The following is an 18,317-nucleotide window of genomic DNA, read 5'->3' as shown; positions in this document are numbered from 1 at the left end:
GATGAAATTGCTCAGTCGAAAGGTTTGCGCTCAGAAATTTTTTTATTTGCTCAGCACAGTAAAAAATTAGAGGGAACATTGGTGAGGACGTAGAAGAGGTTTTCTTCTGATGACTCTTCCATGAAGACCGTATTTGTACAAGTATCTCTTTATAGTGGAATAATGTACCACAACTCCAGTGTCTGCCAGATCTTTCTGGAGGGATCATGCAGTCAAACGTGGGTTTTGTTTTTCTCACAATCCTGCGAGCTGTTCTGTCCGATATTTTTCTTGGTCTTCCAGATCTTGTTTTAACTTCCACTGTTCCTGATGACTGCCATTTCTTAATTACATTCCGAACAGAGGATATTGACATCTGAAAACACTTTGCTATCTTCTTATAGCCTTCTCCAGCTTTGTGAGTGTCAACTATTTTCAGTTTCAGTTTTCTAGACAACTGCTTAGAAGATCCCATGGTGCTGATTGTTGGGGCAAGGTCAGATGAGTCTGGGCATTTAAAACCTTTGAGATTGACATCACCTGGTCTTCCCAGACGATGATTGAGAACAATCCATGACACCAGCAGGCCTCAGCCTTGCAAAGGGGGGCAGTGCATGCTATAAATTCTGCAGTGTGCCCAAACTTTTGCAGACGCCATTTTCTTGTTTTCTGTAATTTTGAAAGTGTCAGTGATGGAAAGAAAATCTAACTTTTGTTGACATATTATAAGAATGTCTAATCTGTAATTTGATGCCTTTTGGAGATTTTTCCATCTTTCCGTGGCTTCTTTATGCACATTAATACAAATTTTTACCTGAGGTGCCCAAACTTTCGATCCCCACTGTATATATACACACACATGCACACAGTATCTCTCTCTCTCTCATATATATATATATATATATATATATATATATATACACACAATACTTCCTGTATATACACATATCTCTCTCTGTATATACACAGTATATATATATATTTATCTCTGTATATACACAGTATATCTCTCTCTCTCTCTGCATATACACAGTATATATATATTTATCTCTTTATATACACAGTATATATAATCTCTGTCTATACACCGTATATAGATCTCTCTGTATATACACAGTATATATATATATCTCTTTCTCTGTATATACATATATATATATTTATCTCTGTATATATATATATATATCTGTATATACACAGTATATATAGCTCTCTCTCTGTATATACACAGTATATATATCTCTCTCTGTATATACACCGTGTGTATATATATATATATATATATATATATATATATATGTATATACACAGTATCTCTCTCTCTCTGTATATACACAGTATATATATATATATCTGCATATACACAGTATATATATCTCTCTTTCTCCTTAAATACACAGTACATATCTCTCTCTCTGTATATAGACCGTATATATCTCACTATATACACAGTGTATATATCTCTCTCTGTATATACACAGTATATATATATATCTCTGTATATAGTATATATATATCTGTATATACACTGTATATATATATATATATATATCATATCTGTACATACACAGTATATATCTCTCTCTCTCTCTCTCTGTCTTTGTAGTGCTGATCTCACGCCCTAACCACGCTTCTCCCCTTCTAGATCATGGAACAGGAGAGATAGCCGCGCCCCGATCACATCGATCTCCTCGCTCTTCCCTCCTCTGCTCCCGCTGTACAGGCCGCTCAGTGGCTCTCCGGATGGATTAGTCTTGCCTGTGTCGCAGAGCATTGTGGTCCTCCGCCTGTCTCCTCGCCGGTAGTGTGTGGTGTGCAGCGTCTCTTCTCTCTTCTCCCCGGACACCGGAACCGCACACATGGCGCTGCACGTCCCCAAGGCCCCGGGCTTCGCCCAGATGCTGAAGGATGGAGCCAAGGTGAGAGGGGGAGGGGTGTGTAGAGAGGATGAGGGGGGTTGAGCGGCACATAGAATGTTCTAGAACACGAGGCCTCCCTCCATACTGGGCTGTCACATGGAGGAGGGGGGACACAGCACAGGGCTATGAGGGACAGAGCGAGCATTACACATGGAGTGTCCCCCACCCCCCACCTGTATGAAGGGCTCTGCTCATATCACAGGCCTGAGCTTACCGTTCATCACCATGGTTACATCATCCGGGGATCCTCCCTAGCAGTGTATGAAGGAATGACACCACATGGAATGGAGTTAAAGCACATCCCTAAACTTTCCTTCTTTTCATATTGGACAGAGTAAGGGTGGGTCAGCTTTTTCTGTTAAGTCATCCCTGTCCCATTGGGGAGATTTCACTTCCTGTCCCATAGCCAAACAGGAAGTGAGAGGGAATCTGTGTGTCACCAAAACCTGTGGCCCCGTTGGAAGATTTCCCCTCTATTCCTTTTCTGGTGACAACCTGAAATTTTAGGAGTTTCTTACGATAATAAAGGTAAACATGACAGAGATAGTAAATCTCCCTGATGGGGGTCACAGATGGGAATAGACCTGACGGGGGGGGGGGGGGGGTTAATCCCTCTCCACTCTAATCCACAACTGGAAAGAAAAATTGGGTCTTCAGTTGTTTTATTATACAGAATTTATATATAGTGCCAGCAGTGCATCCCAGTATAGAGGGAGACATTACAATACTAGAGGGTTAGGAGGGCCCGGCTCCTGTGAGCTTACAATACTAGGAGGCCGGGATCACACTTCTCCGGTACAAATTACCCCTCAGTCTTTACTGACCATTTTCATAGCAGCCGTTCAGCTGCAAATGTTTGGACCCAGTGGCCCCCGGCATCTTTAACATGGGCTGGTTAAGGGCTTGGCCAGGAAGCCGGCTGCTGTGTCCATAACAACAGATGAAACATCAGCTGTCAGCGGGTTTCCTCACTGACAGCTTAATGTAAACAAAACCTTTGCTGGCAATTGTGAAAAAAAAAAAACTGTATGGGGGGGGGGGGAACATGCAAGCCCCCTGCCCGTATACCCCCCCTAACCACCGGCAGGGTTGTGGGGAAGAGCCCCCCACCCCAAAGCACCCCCCCCCCCCCAAAGGGCATGTGGCCTGGTATGGTTTGGGGGGGGTTGCACTTCCCCACAACCCTGCCGGGGGTTGGGTGGGGTATATGGGCGGGGGGCTTATTGGAATTTGTAAGCCCCCCAGATCCACAACGCAGTGCTCAGAAAAGGCACAGGACTTTTTTTTACGTTTGCAGTGAATTTGCACTGCTGCAGCGTGTGTACAGCCCTCTCCAGCTGTTCTGTTACAATTCAGATGGGTGGCTGGGGGCGGTAAAACTGATGCTTGGCTGCCTGTCTTACCGCCCTGCTGTCTGAAAGAGCCTTTACATTACCACTCACTGTAGTATGGTTTTGAAATAAGAAGTCAGTCTCCAGTCCCAGTTAGTTTAGAGCAAGGGTCTTCAAACTATGGCCCTCCAGTTGTTCAGGAACTACAATTTCCATCATGCCTAATTATGTCTGTGAATGTCAGAGTTTTACAATGCCTCATGGGATGTGTAGTCCTGCAACAGCTGGAGGGCCGTAGTTTGAGGACCTCTGGTTTAGAGTGAGCGTTGGCAAGCTGTCAATCGCAGGCAGCTGATGGGTTAATTGTGAACAAGGCCCAGATTTCCCCCCAGCCTGCCGCTGGTTTCGTGTTCACTGCAGAGTGGATAGCAGAGGGCGGGGACAGGAGCTGCCTCAGTTAAAGTGGAGCTCCCCCCAAAAGTGGAAGCTCCACTTGTACACCCTCCCCCCTCCGCTGCCACATTTGGCACCTTGTGGGAAAGAAGGGGGAGTGGATTCCTGGTTTGACTGGTACCGGTTTCCACTTCCTGCTGTGTTTGCCAAGGCAAACTCAGCCGGAAGGTCGGCCCTCACCGCAGCCGGCCTGTTGAGAGAGTGCAGTGCAATTAACGCATGCGCAGTAGGAAACCGGCTGTGTGCTAATTACCCTTGGCCAAGATGACGGTGCCAGCACCTGAGAACCAATTCAAGAAGTGGCTCAGGTGAGGATACTGTGGGATCCCTGGACGGGTATGTGCCCCAATAGTAAAAGTCAGCAGCTACAGTAAGACACTGCTTTGGAGGCATACAGAACACTACCATGGGGGGCTGATGTGAGGGTGAGCAGTACGCTACTGTGAAAGGTTGGCAAGCAACACAGCAGGATTATCTGTGGTACCTTTAGAACTTATGTTTAACTTCACACCGGCCGCACACATATATGCTGCCTCTTAGCATGTTGGGCTTCAAGCTGAGCTGCTTAACCCTTAAAGGGCCGGGGGGGGGGGGCATTGGCGGGAAGGGGTTAAAAAAAAAACACTATTTCCTCATATCTTTGCAATACATGTTTATTTCACAGCATTTTATGCCCTTAAATATGCTGCAAGTACAGAAAAATAATTGTTGTCCCACAAATACACACACAGGCAGAGAGTACGGGACAATATAAGCTCACAAGATATCTGCCAAAAGTCACTGGGTACTTTTTGCACCTATAGACTCCCCATTTAAAAGGCAGCAGACAGGGGTGTACGCGTGCCATGGCAAGAATTAAACCCCCTGTCGCATTCAGTGGACAATGATCAAGACCACAACACAACTGTGTGCAATGTACATGGTTGTACTGTGGCCATTTAGGGGTTAAAAGAGAAGGCGAGGAGGCAACATAATCCCTAGTGGTGCACCAAAATGAAAATTCTGGCCCAAAACTGAAAATTCAGGATGTGTTTGACCAAAATGGACAGTTTAAAAAAAAAAAAAATATATATATATATATATATATATATATATATATATTTTTTTTTTTTTTTTTATTATTATACTTGACTTTTTAAATAAGTTGTATGTCTTCATACAGGTCAGTTTCGCTTCCGTTGTGGTGTTAAAAATCCTCTTTGCCTCAAACACTTTTTATCGGCAAAACGCTAATCGCCATATTTTTGGCTGATAATTTTCTGAAGCCGATCTATCGGTACATCCCTAATAATGCCTCCTCACCACCTGTCACCTCCCCCCTCTGAAAAGCTGTCCCTTTGTGTGTACCACACTTTAGGCATCAATGAGGGGAATCATAATAGATATTTCTTACTTGTGTAGTACCATGTTGGACAATGTTTGTCTATATTGCATGTGGTTTAACCCTTTGTGTATTTATTTGCAGCATTATTCTGGCTTAGAAGAGGCTGTGTTTAGAAACATCCAGGCTTGTAAGGAACTTGCCCAGACCACTCGTACTGCATATGGACCTAATGGTAAGTCACTGCTATATCTGTGAACACAGTAAATTGTTAGTAAACTAAATGAATACTTTAATTCTCTTGACCTCATGATAAGCTATTTCTTTTAAGTATAACTACATTTTTATGAAGATAAACCCTCGCTCTCCCTCTGTATCCCTCCCAGGGGTGTCAAACTCAATTTCATCAAAGGGCCGCATAAGCAGTATGATTGCCCTCAAAGGGCCAGTTGCATCTAATGTGAGCTACATACAGAGTGCAGTGTTCAGGAGTGCATTAGGTAAAGAGTGCAGGCTTTAGGGGTGCACTATGCACAGTGTGCAACCCAACCCTCCCAAAGCTTTATTGCATCTCTCTCTTCTACCTGGCCTGGCTCTTGTACCTACCTGTGAAAGGCAAGGCAGAGCCGCATACAAAGAGGTCATTCTCTCTCTCAGCTGGAGATCTGTCCCTGCCATTAGTGTGTGCAGGGATCTGTTACTTCTGGGAAAACTGCTGTGTTTGCACGTGACAGCGGGGAGCGAAGGGCCAGAGCCGGAGGTGGTAGAATGGAGTTTCACCATGTTCTGGCTGCAGAATTGGATGCGAGGGCCACTTGATAATGCCTGGAGGGCCGGATTCGGCCCGCGGGCCTTGTTTGACATGTGTGCTCTAACCCATTCTAAAGTAGAACCCTCCCCTATGTGTTTGTGACAGGAGTCGCTTTGGCTGGGGGGCTCATGGAACCCAGATTACTTTAGAGAGGTCAGGAAACTCCTTGTCCCGCTTCCCCGGCCCCTCTTATGTGTAAGTCACCCTGTGTCTATTAGGGGCACAGGGTGACCAAGAACCCCAGTCTGGTCTGCACTAATCACTCGCTGTACAACCACACCGGACTCAGCATTTTGTGTTACCCCGGTTATCCTGGGTTCTATATGTGTGGTTTGTGTTGAAAGAGTGAAGGGCCTCTTTCACTTGGGACAATATTTCTGTACAATGTCCCTCAAGAGATATATAGAGATTGCTAGAATATTGCAGGAGTCTCTCATAGACCCTTGCTAGATAGTGAGGTGGGGTTTGTTATTGTTGAGTACCTGCATTCCATTTTTCTATTGTTTCTGTCTGCCTTAAGATCAACCTATTATGGGATGTATATGTGTATGTGGATTGGCTGCTAAGGGGGAGGGGGGATTGTCCAACAGTGTATATCTTTGTGCCTGTTTTTGAATAAACAGTTTTATTCTGGTTGACTCCAAAACTGGTACTGTCTAGTTCTTGGGGTAACTATAGCCAGATTCACGGATCTCGTGTTCCAGAGCTTAGGAAGCAGCTTCTTGGTAGATATACCCAGTCGGGGTGTCCGGGTTCCGTTGCATTGGTGGCAAGCGGTGGGATGCTGCCTGCAGTATGGGAGGATCCAAGGTTGGGATAGCAGACTTTGGTCGCCCAAACGGAGATATGGACCTGGCATCAGGGTTCGAGGGGGTGCTGCTTATCGCCCTTTCAGTATACCCTAGGACAGTGTCTGCGAATCAATACCTGGAGCTCAGGCAGCATATTCAGGTGGAGCTCTGGATTGGAGCCCTCCAGCTTGCTGGTATATACCAGGGCAAGTGCTTTCCAACCCCATGGCAATGGGTCAGTGACCAACGGGAGTTGCGGATGGCATTCCTGGGAGAGCAGCCTCAGAAGCAATGGGTATCCAAGTTGGACAGGCTGGTCCAGCAGGAGATAGAGCTGGACAATAAGTATCGGGCTCTGCAATGGCAGAAATATTTAGGAGAGACATCAGAATGGGATATGACTTTGGTGGCCCTGGATTGCTGTGGGAGAGCCTTACAGATGCGTTTGTTTTTGGTGATGAAGGGGAACCTACCCTTGAGGACCTGCGAGAATACAGAGAGACTATGCTCGGTCTCACAGGGGTCTCTGAGCTTAAACCTGATCTAGAACTCTTGCTAAGGAAAGAACAGCATCTAGAAAGGGCATACAGGAAAATGCTAGAACACGTTCAGCAGCATGCCTTCAAATCGGCAGCGGAAACTCCGTACATTGCTGTTCCCAAAGCTGAAGTGCTTACAACAGGGCAGAGCTCTGCTAGCCTCTGCCCATCACCGATAACATTTTCTGGGTTCCGCAGACAGGAGATGGTGAATCTCGATCCCCAGACACCACCAGAGACTGGGGATTTAATAGATTTTTCTGTTGAGGAACAACCCGGTGAGCCTCCAGCAGAAGAGCTGACTTCAGAGCATGGTGCTGTTGACCTCTGCATACAACAATCGGCGGCCCTGAAGGATTTGTGCAAGGCCACTGGCATTTCAATTTACTTCCCAGTGGAACAGCTGGCAGCTGGGCAGAACGCTACTGGCCTCTGCCCACAACAATCAACTCCGCAGGAGCTCCAGGGTGAGAATGCAGTCAGCACCTCACAACTGCAGCTTGAGCTGATATCAGTGGATGGAACTGCAGTATTCACTGACAGCAATCCAGCGGACGAGCTGGCAACAGGGCAGAGTGCTGCTGGCCTCTGGCCCCAACTAATAGAAGATGGATTTCCTGTGGTACTGGATGGGACTTCGGTTTCCACTAACCCATCCCCAGAAAAAGGCCTGGCATTGGGACAAAAGCATGTCAGCCTTGTTGTACAAGCACTGGCGGATTTTCATTGAGAAAAAGTGTATGAGATTACAGTCTTGACCTGGATACCCCAGGGATGCTGGGCAGTTGGCCCAGATCCCCAACAGCATGATGGAGTGAGCCCAGCCACCCTGTCTTCTCTCCAGCGGCTAAATGGACTCCAGGGAGAAGGACCAGTCCACACTTCTCCCCAGCAGGGCTTATGTTCTACGAAAGAGGCAGAGGTTGGCTGGTTGAGTAACGATCTGTTCTGGACAATTTGTTTGGGGTACTGTGGGGGTGCAGACATTGGGGGACTGGAGCTACGGACTAACTTCAAAGTCACCCTGTTTGGGGTCTTCTTCTGTGTTAGTCTACTGCCGAAAGGGGAGATATGTGACAGGAGTCACTTTGGCTGGGGGGGGGGCTCGTGGAACCCAGATTACTTTAGAGAGGTCAGGAAACTCTTTGTCTAGCTTCTCCGGGCCCTCTTATGTGTAAGTCACCCTGTGTCTATTAGGGGCACAGGGTGACCAAGAACCCCAGTTGGGTCTGCACTAATCAGACTCACTGTACAACCACACCGGACTCAGCATTTCGTGTTATCCTGGGTTCTATATGTGTGGTTTGTGTTGAAAGAGTGAAGGGCCTCTTTCACTTGGGACAATAATATTTCTGAACAATGTCCCTCGAGATATTTAGAGATAGACAATTTTGACTTTTCAGATTGCTAGAATATTGCAGGAGTGTCTCATAGACCCCTGCTAGATAGTGGGTTGGGGTTTGGTATTAAGTACCTGTATTCCATTGTTCTATTGTTTCTGTCTGCCTTAAGATTAACCTATTACGGGATGTATATGTGGATTGGCTAAGGGGGAGGGGGCATTGTCCCACAGTGTCTATCTCTCTGTGCCTGTTTTGGAGTAAACGGTTTTATTCTGGTTTCCTCCAAAACTGGTACTGTCTAGTTCTTGGGTAACTATAGACAGATTCACTGATCTTGTGTTCCGGAGCTTAGGAAGCAGCTTCTTGGCGGAGATACCCAGTCGGGGTGTCCAGAGTCCATCAGTGTTTACGTTCCTTTTCTTTACAGCTGCGGCCTCCTCTAATGTTTGGTGCCAAAATGCTTTCCATTACTGGCTTCACCGTCACAGCAACTCCCCATAGACTTAAATAGAGCCATATTGCTACAGTAGATACACTATTCAGGCCATGTGTACGGCTGCTGGTCTGACAGAAGATGGCTTCTGTTGGAGGGGCATGACTGAAAATAGTCTGCCAATTGGCATCTGATCCGCACTCAGCCACTGGCTGTTGTTTTCTGACAGGGGGGGGGACATCCTGTCAGAACACAAAAGCTCCGTAGGGGAGATCACTGTAGTAACATCCCATTGTTAGTACAGCGGCTCCTCCTGAGCTCTTCAGTTTTCCTTCAGCCTGCTGAATTGAACAAAAAAAACTGTGTACTAGGCTTAAGGCTGTGAACACTAAAGAAGCCCCCCGCTGTCAGGAAGAGGTAAGTAAACTCCAGGGTAGGTTCCAGCTATAATTAAAAGCTTACTCCATCTTTCTGACCGTTTTTCATGCTACGCTCATATTTGGAGTGTAATGGTTGCCTTCATTGTACTTTGTCTTGACATTCATGTTATCTCTCTGTTTCAGGGATGAGCAAAATGGTTATCAATCACCTGGAGAAGCTTTTTGTTACTAATGATGCAGCCACCATCCTTAGAGAACTGGAGGTTAGTGTGAATCGCAAACTTTATATTTTTATTAGCAGAAGTAAAGTACAAGTACATGTTCATTTGGTGAGCCCTGAAGAAAAGTTGTGGCTATAGATCTTGCTTTCTTTACAAATAGGCAGGGTTATCATTATTTTTCTACATGAGAATTATGCCCCAGGACATGCTGGCATTCGTTATTCTGTGTTTGGAGGGCTGCAAGCTACTAATGCATGCCATTATAGAAGTAATCCTGAATTATGTTTTGCAGTTCATTTTGCTAGTTTAGAATAGTTTAGTTCTGCTTAAAACTTATTTGTATTTTTAAGAAGTAGGCTGAGGTGAGCTTTGCCAGCCATTCACTAAAATCCCCCTTGTATTAGGCTGGTGTTAGAGGTGTCTACTAACTTCATAAACCTGTATGCTCATGTGATCTGATCATCAATATGCACGCCTCTTCTTAAAGTGGAATTATACTCCCCTCAATATTTTTCTTAAGAGTGGAAACAAGCAGATAGGTGTGTGTTTTTGTTTTGGGCAGAAGAGACATAGCATTCCTCCCCTGTAATAAGGAGCCTGCTCACAAATGTTTCTCTTCAGTTGAGTTCTACTTTAAGTAGTCAGGATAAGCACCATTCTAAATCTTTAGAATCCCCCCCCCCTCCCCCCAAATCCTTACTGAGCTCACTCCAATCCAGCGATGTTCCGATAGCCTTCGCTGTCCTGGGTCATTTACAGTGAGTGAGCCAATGAGGAGAGAGTCTGGGGCAGGGCCCAGCCACGGCTCTGTGTCTTATGCACGCATAGAGCAGCGGCTCGGGAACTAGCACGCAGCGGAGCCCCCAGGGCAAGCTGCTTTTTCTGGAGGCACTGCTTGAGGAGGAGGAGCCAGGAGCACCAGTGGGGGACCCGAAAAGAGGAGGATAGGAGCTGCTCTGTGCAAAACCACTGCATAGAGCAGGTGTATAACATGTTTTCTATTTAAAAAAAAAAAAAAAGCTTTATTACCACTTTAACATTATTGTAAAGTCTCTTAATAGAACAAAAAAAACAAACCTGTTATCCTTGCCTCCTCTGTGCAGTGGTTTTGCACAGAGCACCAAGATCCCTCGCTGGAGCTTCTGGCTCCTCCCTCCTGTTAAGTGCCCCCACAGCAAGCAGCTTGCTATGGGGGCACCTGAGCCGAGCAGCAGCTCCGTGTATCCATTCAGACACAGAGCTGCCGTTTGGCGCTGCCCTGTCTCTCCTGATTGGCTAACTTGAGTTTGACAGCAGCGGGAGCCAATGACGCTGCTGCTGTGTCTCGGGGAGTAAGGAGAGAGAGTCGTGGGCAGCTGAGGCACTCGTAGACATCGCTGGATAGAGATGGGGCTCAGGTAAGTATTAGGGGGACTAAGGGGGGCTAATAGAATAGAATGCATTAAGATTAAAAAACCTTCTGACTTTACAACACCTTCAAGTAGGGTGAAGTTATCTGAAAGTGTTTCTGTAATTTTAATTTTGTATTGTAGGTTCAGCACCCGGCTGCCAAGATGGTTGTAATGGCATCCCATATGCAGGAACAGGAAGTTGGCGATGGCACTAATTTCGTACTGGTGTTTGCTGGTGCGCTGCTTGAGTTGGCCGAGGAGCTTTTACGGATGGGCCTGTCTGTATCTGAGGTCAGGATTGGTCTGTTGTACAACATGCAGGCATTTTGTGTCTTTCATATGAATATCTGTATGATGTCTGTCTGATGCAATGTGAACTGTGAATTGTTGTGGCTCTAGGAATCTGCTTGTTAACCTCGGTACATTTTTCCTTCACACTATCCTTTGTACATTTAGGTGATTGAAGGCTATGAAAAGGCATCCAAGAAAGCTCTGGAGATCCTCTCAGATCTGGTCTGTAGCTCTGCCAAGAACCTCCATGATGTTGATGAAGTGGCCTCCCTCTTACAGACCTCTATTATGAGCAAACAATATGGCAATGAGGGATTCCTGTCTAAGCTCATAGCTCAGGCTTGTGGTAAGGTTGAATCTTTTTCTTCATGGTTGAACTAGCTATTGTCATTTAAATGTATACTCCATTTCTTGACTCCATTTTCTTGTGTGTACAGTTTCTATCCTCCCTGAGTCTGGTAACTTTAACGTTGATAACATCCGAGTCTGCAAAATCTTGGTAAGTTATAATTTTTCTGTTTTGTAGCACCAAGTTAGTTTAGAATAATAGTTGAATACAGACAATGGAGATACATTCATATAGAATTCTGTAGCAGCCAGCCATATAATAAGGCTCAGAAAATGTTATTCCACTTATAATTGCTTTTAGTCACATCAGCTGTCTGGCTTGTCTGCTTCTTTATGTTGTGATTAACATGGTTGTGTTACATAAGTGTGTTTCTCTGATTTTATCCTTTCTTTTTCCCCTTCAGGGGTCCGGTATCTGTGCATCCTCTGTGCTGCATGGTATGGTTTTCAAGAAAGAAACAGAAGGAGATATCACATCAGTTAAAGATGCTAAAATTGCAGTGTACTCCTGTCCCTTTGATAACACGGTCACAGAAACAAAGGTAATGCTTTTTAATATCGCTGTCTGTATTACCTATGCCTTATAATCAGTTCTGTGCCACCAGCAGTAAGCATAAGTTAACCTCTTCCCACTGATTGTATACATATATATGGTAGCATGTAGATGGGCCTTATGCAGTGCTGCCACATATATGCCTCTGTGTGTCAGGAGCACACTCAATTATGTGCCCCCAGTACTGTCAACAGCTGCCACTTAGAGTGAATTAGGACAGGCCTCCCAATCGTGTGATTACAGTGACTGCCAATAACAGTGATTGGGAAGCCTATGAAATTAGCACTGTCACTTTTTATCAGTCAAGTACAGGGAATCCTGCTAGATTTGCCCTGTAAATCCTTGGTGTAAAAAGAAAAGGTTTAAATTAATGTAAGAGAACCCCAATTAAGGTGGTTTAGAATATTTTTGCACATAGACCACCTAAAAACACATTAAAATGGTACACGCCGCATTTAGGCGCATTAAGTGTTTGTTTTTTCTTTTGCCTGTGTTTACTATGTGGTACTTTTACTAAGGGATGTGCTGGATTTTATTCCCAGAGTTGCAGGGAAACAAAATCCATCACATCCCCCGCTGACAGGACAGAGCTCTGCCTTGTTTACATAGGCATAACTCCATCCAGTCTATCTCCTCGCCGATCAGCGGCTGCTGGTGGACATCCATTCATTGGCTGGCACCCGCTTGATTGACTAATCACAGCACAAGGGAAGTAACCCCTACCCGGAAGTGCTTGATCATGTACTAGATACATGATCTGGCACTGAAGAGTCACTTTGCTCCCGTACTCCTACATGAGGCAGTCGGCAAGTAGTTAATGCTAAAATTCACTCACTATTTAGGCCCCATTCACACTGGTGAATGGGGCCGTTACTGATTTACATTTGGGGCGTCCCAGTGACTAGCTATGGGGTGCGGGCCCCATTGAAAGCTATGGGAGGCTGACAGCTGCTGCAGCTAATCAAGGCTACGCACATGTAAGCATGGAGCAATTACCTGCAGTGATCATCCCTGGACACCGTTTATATCTCCCTTACTTCTTGTTTTAACTACCACTTTTTACATGCTTGAAAGTGAAGGAAACATTCTGCGAAACACAGTGGTTCTAACCCACTAATGCTTTGTTCAGATTTTGGGGGGGTAGGATTGACTTCCCCCTTTAATATTGCAGCCATTTCTTGTGATCCCTGGTGGCAGTTGTATTCTCTTGCTGTACAACGCATTTCTTCACTGCAGCAAACAGTAAGTTGGTTTGTGATAATCCCTTCTAATCTGTAGGGTTTTTTTCATTATCCATAACAGGGAACTGTACTGATAAACAGCGCAAAGGAACTGATGAATTTCAGCCAAGGGGAGGAGCATATGATGGAAGACCATGTAAAGGCAATAGCTGATGCTGGAGCCAATCTTATAGTGACTGGTGGCAAGGTGGCAGACATGGCGCTGCACTATGCAAACAAGCACAACCTCATGGTGGTTAGGTAAGAGCTGTTGCATTTAATTTGGCTCCGGTTTTTGGTTCCTTCTCGTTTACTAAGTTAATGTTTTCATGATTGTGTAGGATGAACTCTAAATGGGACCTGAGACGATTGTGTAAAACTGTTTGTGCGACAGCCTTGCCAAGACTAGTAAGTATCGGATTTATAAGTGCAAATACAATATGGTTGGGTATTGCCTTGTTCATGACTCAAATATAATATAATGGTGATATTCCGTTGGGTGACGCGTGTTAATTCCTACCTTTTTTACCAGCAACAAGTATCCGGATATTCTTTGGCAAGCAGGTATTTGAATGTTACTCTTAGCTTAAAGTGGTTCTGAAGGCATAAGGTTTTTTATCTTCATGCATTCTTCATGCACCCCCCCCCCCCCCCCCCCAATACTTACCTGAGCCCCATCTATTTATCAATGTGCATGAGTGCCTTGGCTGTTCAGGACTCTCCCTCCTGATTGGCTGAGACACAGCAGCGGTGCCATTGGAGGGGCACCGTGGCTCCATGTTTGAATGAAGACATGGAGCTTTGGCTCGGGTCCCCCCCCCCAAGCAAACTGTTTGCTGTGGGGCACTCCACAAGAGGGAGGGGCCAGGAGCGCCAAAGAGGGACCCAAGAAGAGGAGGATCCAGGCTGCTCTGTACAAAAGCACTGCACAGAGGAGGGAAGTATAACATGTTTGTTATTACAAAAAAAAAAAGACTTTAGTAGCACTTTGTGTCAGCTCTCATTCGCACACTAGTGACATTGCCATGTAGCCAGCTTTGAATGGAAGCACATGAGCTGCCCTTCTTAATCAGCCAGAGCATAGACTACACTGGAAAATTTACTCTGACCTATTGGTGCAGTCTGTGTGCTTAAATCTCATGCATTGCCCGATTCAGAAACCTTTGCATATTGACAAATCCTACAGGAGGCAGTACAATTATTTAAATGTGTAAGGTGCGGTTAAAGTTTTAATGAAAGGGCAGAGGAGAGAAGTATCCCCTATTTTGGGACAAGACATGCTTTTTTTTTTCCAAAGAAGCGCCAAGTTATGACTTGACAAACTTTTGTCAGGCATATTCCTACATGATTTGGTGATGTTCCATCCTAATGTTTTCTTTCTGCAGATGACACCTACTCCAGAAGAGTTAGGACGTTGTGACAGTGTGTACTTGTCTGAAGTTGGGGACACACAAGTTGTTGTATTTAAACATGGTATGTGTCTTGTTTTTTTGCAGTTATGTCTGGAGACTTAACATGTTTAATTTTTGTTTCTTGTGTGTTCTTTGAAGGGTGGTCTTATATGTTGCATATACTTTTGTTTTGTTTTAATAGAAAAAGAAGATGGGGCAATAGCAACCATTGTTGTGCGGGGTTCCACTGACAACCTGATGGATGACGTGGAGCGTGCTGTGGATGATGGAGTTAACACTTTCAAAGTGCTCACAAGAGTAAGTGCGAACGTTTCGTTTTATTTGCGTAAAGGTGATTTTTTTTTTTTTTTTTCAAGAAAGTGTACAGTGAGTAGCGCAAAGCACCCAAAAATGGTAACAACCTAAATCTCTATCACTTGAGAATGACATCAGAGGCTCATTAGTACATTCATTTGCGTATGACATGTGATTACTCCATTTTACACCCCGATTAACACTGGGGGTTGCAATTGTGAGATGTCGTATCAGACCACCTGAGTTGACTACCTAGGTACATAGTCATGAAAAGATATATGTGGTGGGTATGGGAGCTGGGGAGGAAAGAGGAGCACAAGAAGGGGAGGGGATAAGGGGCAGATAAATGACACATACAAAAAACACAACAATAACTATCGGATAAGACAAAAACACAACAATAACTATCAGATAAGACAAAAACAATCAGCACTATAACTGGAATCATAAATGTCAAAAGTGTTCCATGGATCTTTAACAAGCCCGTCCCAATCTGTGACAGCACTGTACTAAATCTATTCAGTTCCCCTGTATGGGAAACAAAGAGGGCTTATTAGCTGAAAGCTTGGATGCCTGTGAAGCACTAGAAGTATGATGTATCCAAGTGGCCCAAATACCATAGAATCTCTCATGTCTGTCCTTACACGTTGCCACCCATTCCTCCGCTGCTATAATACTATTGACCAGGTGAATCCAGTCAGCTCACCTGTTTCCCAATATGTAGGGATCAGATGAATAGCTGCATTCAAGAGGTGTGCAGGACAGACTTACAGTAGTGGCTGAGAGGGATGGATGGCATGTGAAGCAGACTCTAAAGGAGAGTCACTCATATCAATATCCAGTATGACCTTAATCTTTGCTCTAATATCCTGCCAAAATGAACAGAGCTTCGGGCACTCCCACCAAATATGTAGATAAGAGCCCCGAAGCCCGCAACCCCTCCAGCAGGCATCCGGGGTCACCAGAAAAATCCTGGCCAGAGTGGCAGGGACTCTATACCACCGGGTCAACAAATTAAAGCCATTCTCCTGCATCTTTGTGTCCACAGAACTCTTATGGGTAAGGCTATATAGGTGGTCCGGTTGGGCCTCCGTTAACTTATGCTGCCAGTCTCTCTCCCACTCCCGTATGTAGATTGGCTTACTCCTGGACTCAGCCATCTGTAGCATCTCATAGAGGACTCTATAAGCTCGATCGATTTCAAAGTGATCTGGCACCTCCCGAACAAGGATTTGCTTAAAAAGTCACTGCACCCTCTATGTCCCTGGTGGAGTGAGGTGGAGGGTAGCTGTGGTGAAAGGATCGGGAAGGCAGCACGTGTGGCTGTGGAGCACTCAACCAGCGCAATCCTGGATCAACACCCCCCTCCCCCCCGCTCGACTGTTGCTGGAAAAATAGACATCCAGGAGCTTGAACGAAGCCGATGAGTCCTCTGAGGCTGTGGGGATTGTCTCCGCTTCGGCGGCATTCCGTGGTGCAGGTTTTCTCCCTGATCAGCTGCTGTGGGAGCAATGTAAAGGAGCAGGCTGGATGGAGCTCTCAGCTCAAGCACATCTACTCGCTCTCATGCCGCTGCCACGCCCCCCGCCTAAGGTTTTTTTATTGCTCCACCTAAATGCTGTGTATAAATGGAATCCATAGGCATCCAAATTATGAGCAATGCTTATGTTGGCTTGTTTGTTCTAGTTCATTGAGCCACGCTCAGGGTGATAACCTGGAGCATGTACCCTTATAGCCCCTTCACATAATAAGTTACTTTAATGTTTGGTTACTTTAAGGCCACCTGCTCCTTTTAGAATGGGACTGTAAGTGCACTGTTACACAAGGAAAATCACACATGTACCTTTCTCTCAATGCAACCAACTGCTGCAATGTGGAAAGTGTGGCCCGCTACTGTATTTTAAAATGAATGGTGCTGCACCTTGGTACGTTGTGTGGCCATAATTCGTCATTAATGCGTGTTTTTCTTTCTACAACACATTAAAGTGGTTCTAAAGGCTCAAGGTTTTTTACCCTAATTTATCCAGCACCCCCCCCCCCCTTATACCTGAGCCCCATCTTGATCCAGCAATGTGCATGAGAGCAGAAGCTTCTATATTTTTGTCCCAGGGATTTTTTAATTCGTCAACTCTGACTGATGTTAACCGCTTGCTGACCATATAACTTTCATATATGGCGGCTCTGCTGCACAGGATGACGTACCGAGTATGTGATTCTGGGTCTGGGGCGCACGCTGCCGGCAGCCCGCTCCCGCTGTGTTCAGACACTAATCAGCGGGTACAGCAGACTGTCGGCACTCACCGATGCTTTGGTACACAGGCAGAATGGCGGTCTGCCCATGTACAAACCAAAGAAGTTGGACCGCACTCGGAAATATATGAAATCAAAGATGTCTTTATTCCTCATAAACGAATCCATACAGACAGTGCATCAAGGGACATGCCAGGTTGACGCATTTCACAATACAGATGATCGCTTACTCATAACCACACGGTCTGCCTATGTAAACAAGGCAGGTCGCCATTCTGTCAGTACAGAAGGCGTGGATACTGTGTCTCTGTTAAGCAGTGGCACTGATCCATGTAAAAACGGAATAAAATGTCAGCAGCATAAATTGCATAATATTTCCAGTAGCGCAAGGATGGTGGTAACCTCTCACCATCAATCAATATGTATTAATGATCGCTCATAAAACAGACACAACTTGTCAATCAATGCAATCTAAATAAAGTCCATAAAATTCCATCAAGACAGCAGAAGTCGTTACAAAAGTCCACAGTTGATACACACTCCTGGGATGATAGCTACATGTGCAGATGGAGTATTGGATCACCATAAACGCCACCACCGTGCTCAAAGGGGGAGAAAGAATACAAACTCACCAACTCGACTGGCCCAGCCACTCTCGTGACTAAGCAAACAAGCCCAATGTTAAACACCTCCACTTAGGGATCAGGGATATCCACAGTGATGGGTGATCAGCAGTGCTCCAGACCATATAGGAGAAAAAATAAACTCCACTAGTGCAATAACGTCTAGAATACTTTATTCATATTAATAAAACAGATATTGCACTCACATGTCGATAGCATATCACTCGCATAAACAATCATAGGGAGGTGTTCACCGTTCGGGTATCGTATCCAGACTCCACGCCGTGGAGTGATCCATGGCTTTCCCTAGTAAAAGCACTTCCCCGATAATAGTAAAGCACTGGTCAGGCACACAGTTAACCCTTTAGTCGCCCTAGATGTTTAACCCCCTTCCAAGTCAGTGTCAGTACAGTG

At 45.3% G+C, this 18,317-nt stretch overlaps 1 protein-coding gene across 2 annotated transcripts in view; it reads left to right on the top strand.

Moving 5' to 3' along the window:
* The first annotated feature begins 1,714 nt into the window (after positions 1 to 1,714).
* CCT8 (chaperonin containing TCP1 subunit 8) overlaps positions 1,715 to 18,317 on the top strand; it is a 28,657-nt gene continuing 12,054 nt past the window's right edge. The window contains exons 1-11 of one of the 2 annotated variants that reach the window (XM_082246505.1): positions 1,715 to 1,898; positions 5,148 to 5,238; positions 9,484 to 9,563; positions 11,054 to 11,203; positions 11,369 to 11,549; positions 11,641 to 11,702; positions 11,956 to 12,093; positions 13,407 to 13,585; positions 13,666 to 13,732; positions 14,710 to 14,797; positions 14,918 to 15,033. In XM_082246505.1, coding sequence (XP_082102631.1) covers positions 1,839 to 1,898; positions 5,148 to 5,238; positions 9,484 to 9,563; positions 11,054 to 11,203; positions 11,369 to 11,549; positions 11,641 to 11,702; positions 11,956 to 12,093; positions 13,407 to 13,585; positions 13,666 to 13,732; positions 14,710 to 14,797; positions 14,918 to 15,033 — 1,212 coding nt within the window. In that variant the 5' untranslated portion in view covers positions 1,715 to 1,838. The remainder of the gene's footprint in view (positions 1,899 to 5,147; positions 5,239 to 9,483; positions 9,564 to 11,053; positions 11,204 to 11,368; positions 11,550 to 11,640; positions 11,703 to 11,955; positions 12,094 to 13,406; positions 13,586 to 13,665; positions 13,733 to 14,709; positions 14,798 to 14,917; positions 15,034 to 18,317) is intronic. The other variant, XM_082246506.1, reaches the window with a different exon arrangement.

Source organism: Pelophylax lessonae, assembly GCF_965119305.1.
Source record: "Pelophylax lessonae genome assembly, chromosome: 2".
Taxonomy (NCBI): Eukaryota; Metazoa; Chordata; class Amphibia; order Anura; family Ranidae; genus Pelophylax; species Pelophylax lessonae.
Note: the sequence above shows the minus strand (reverse complement) of the source record. Positions and strands in the feature narration are given on the sequence as shown.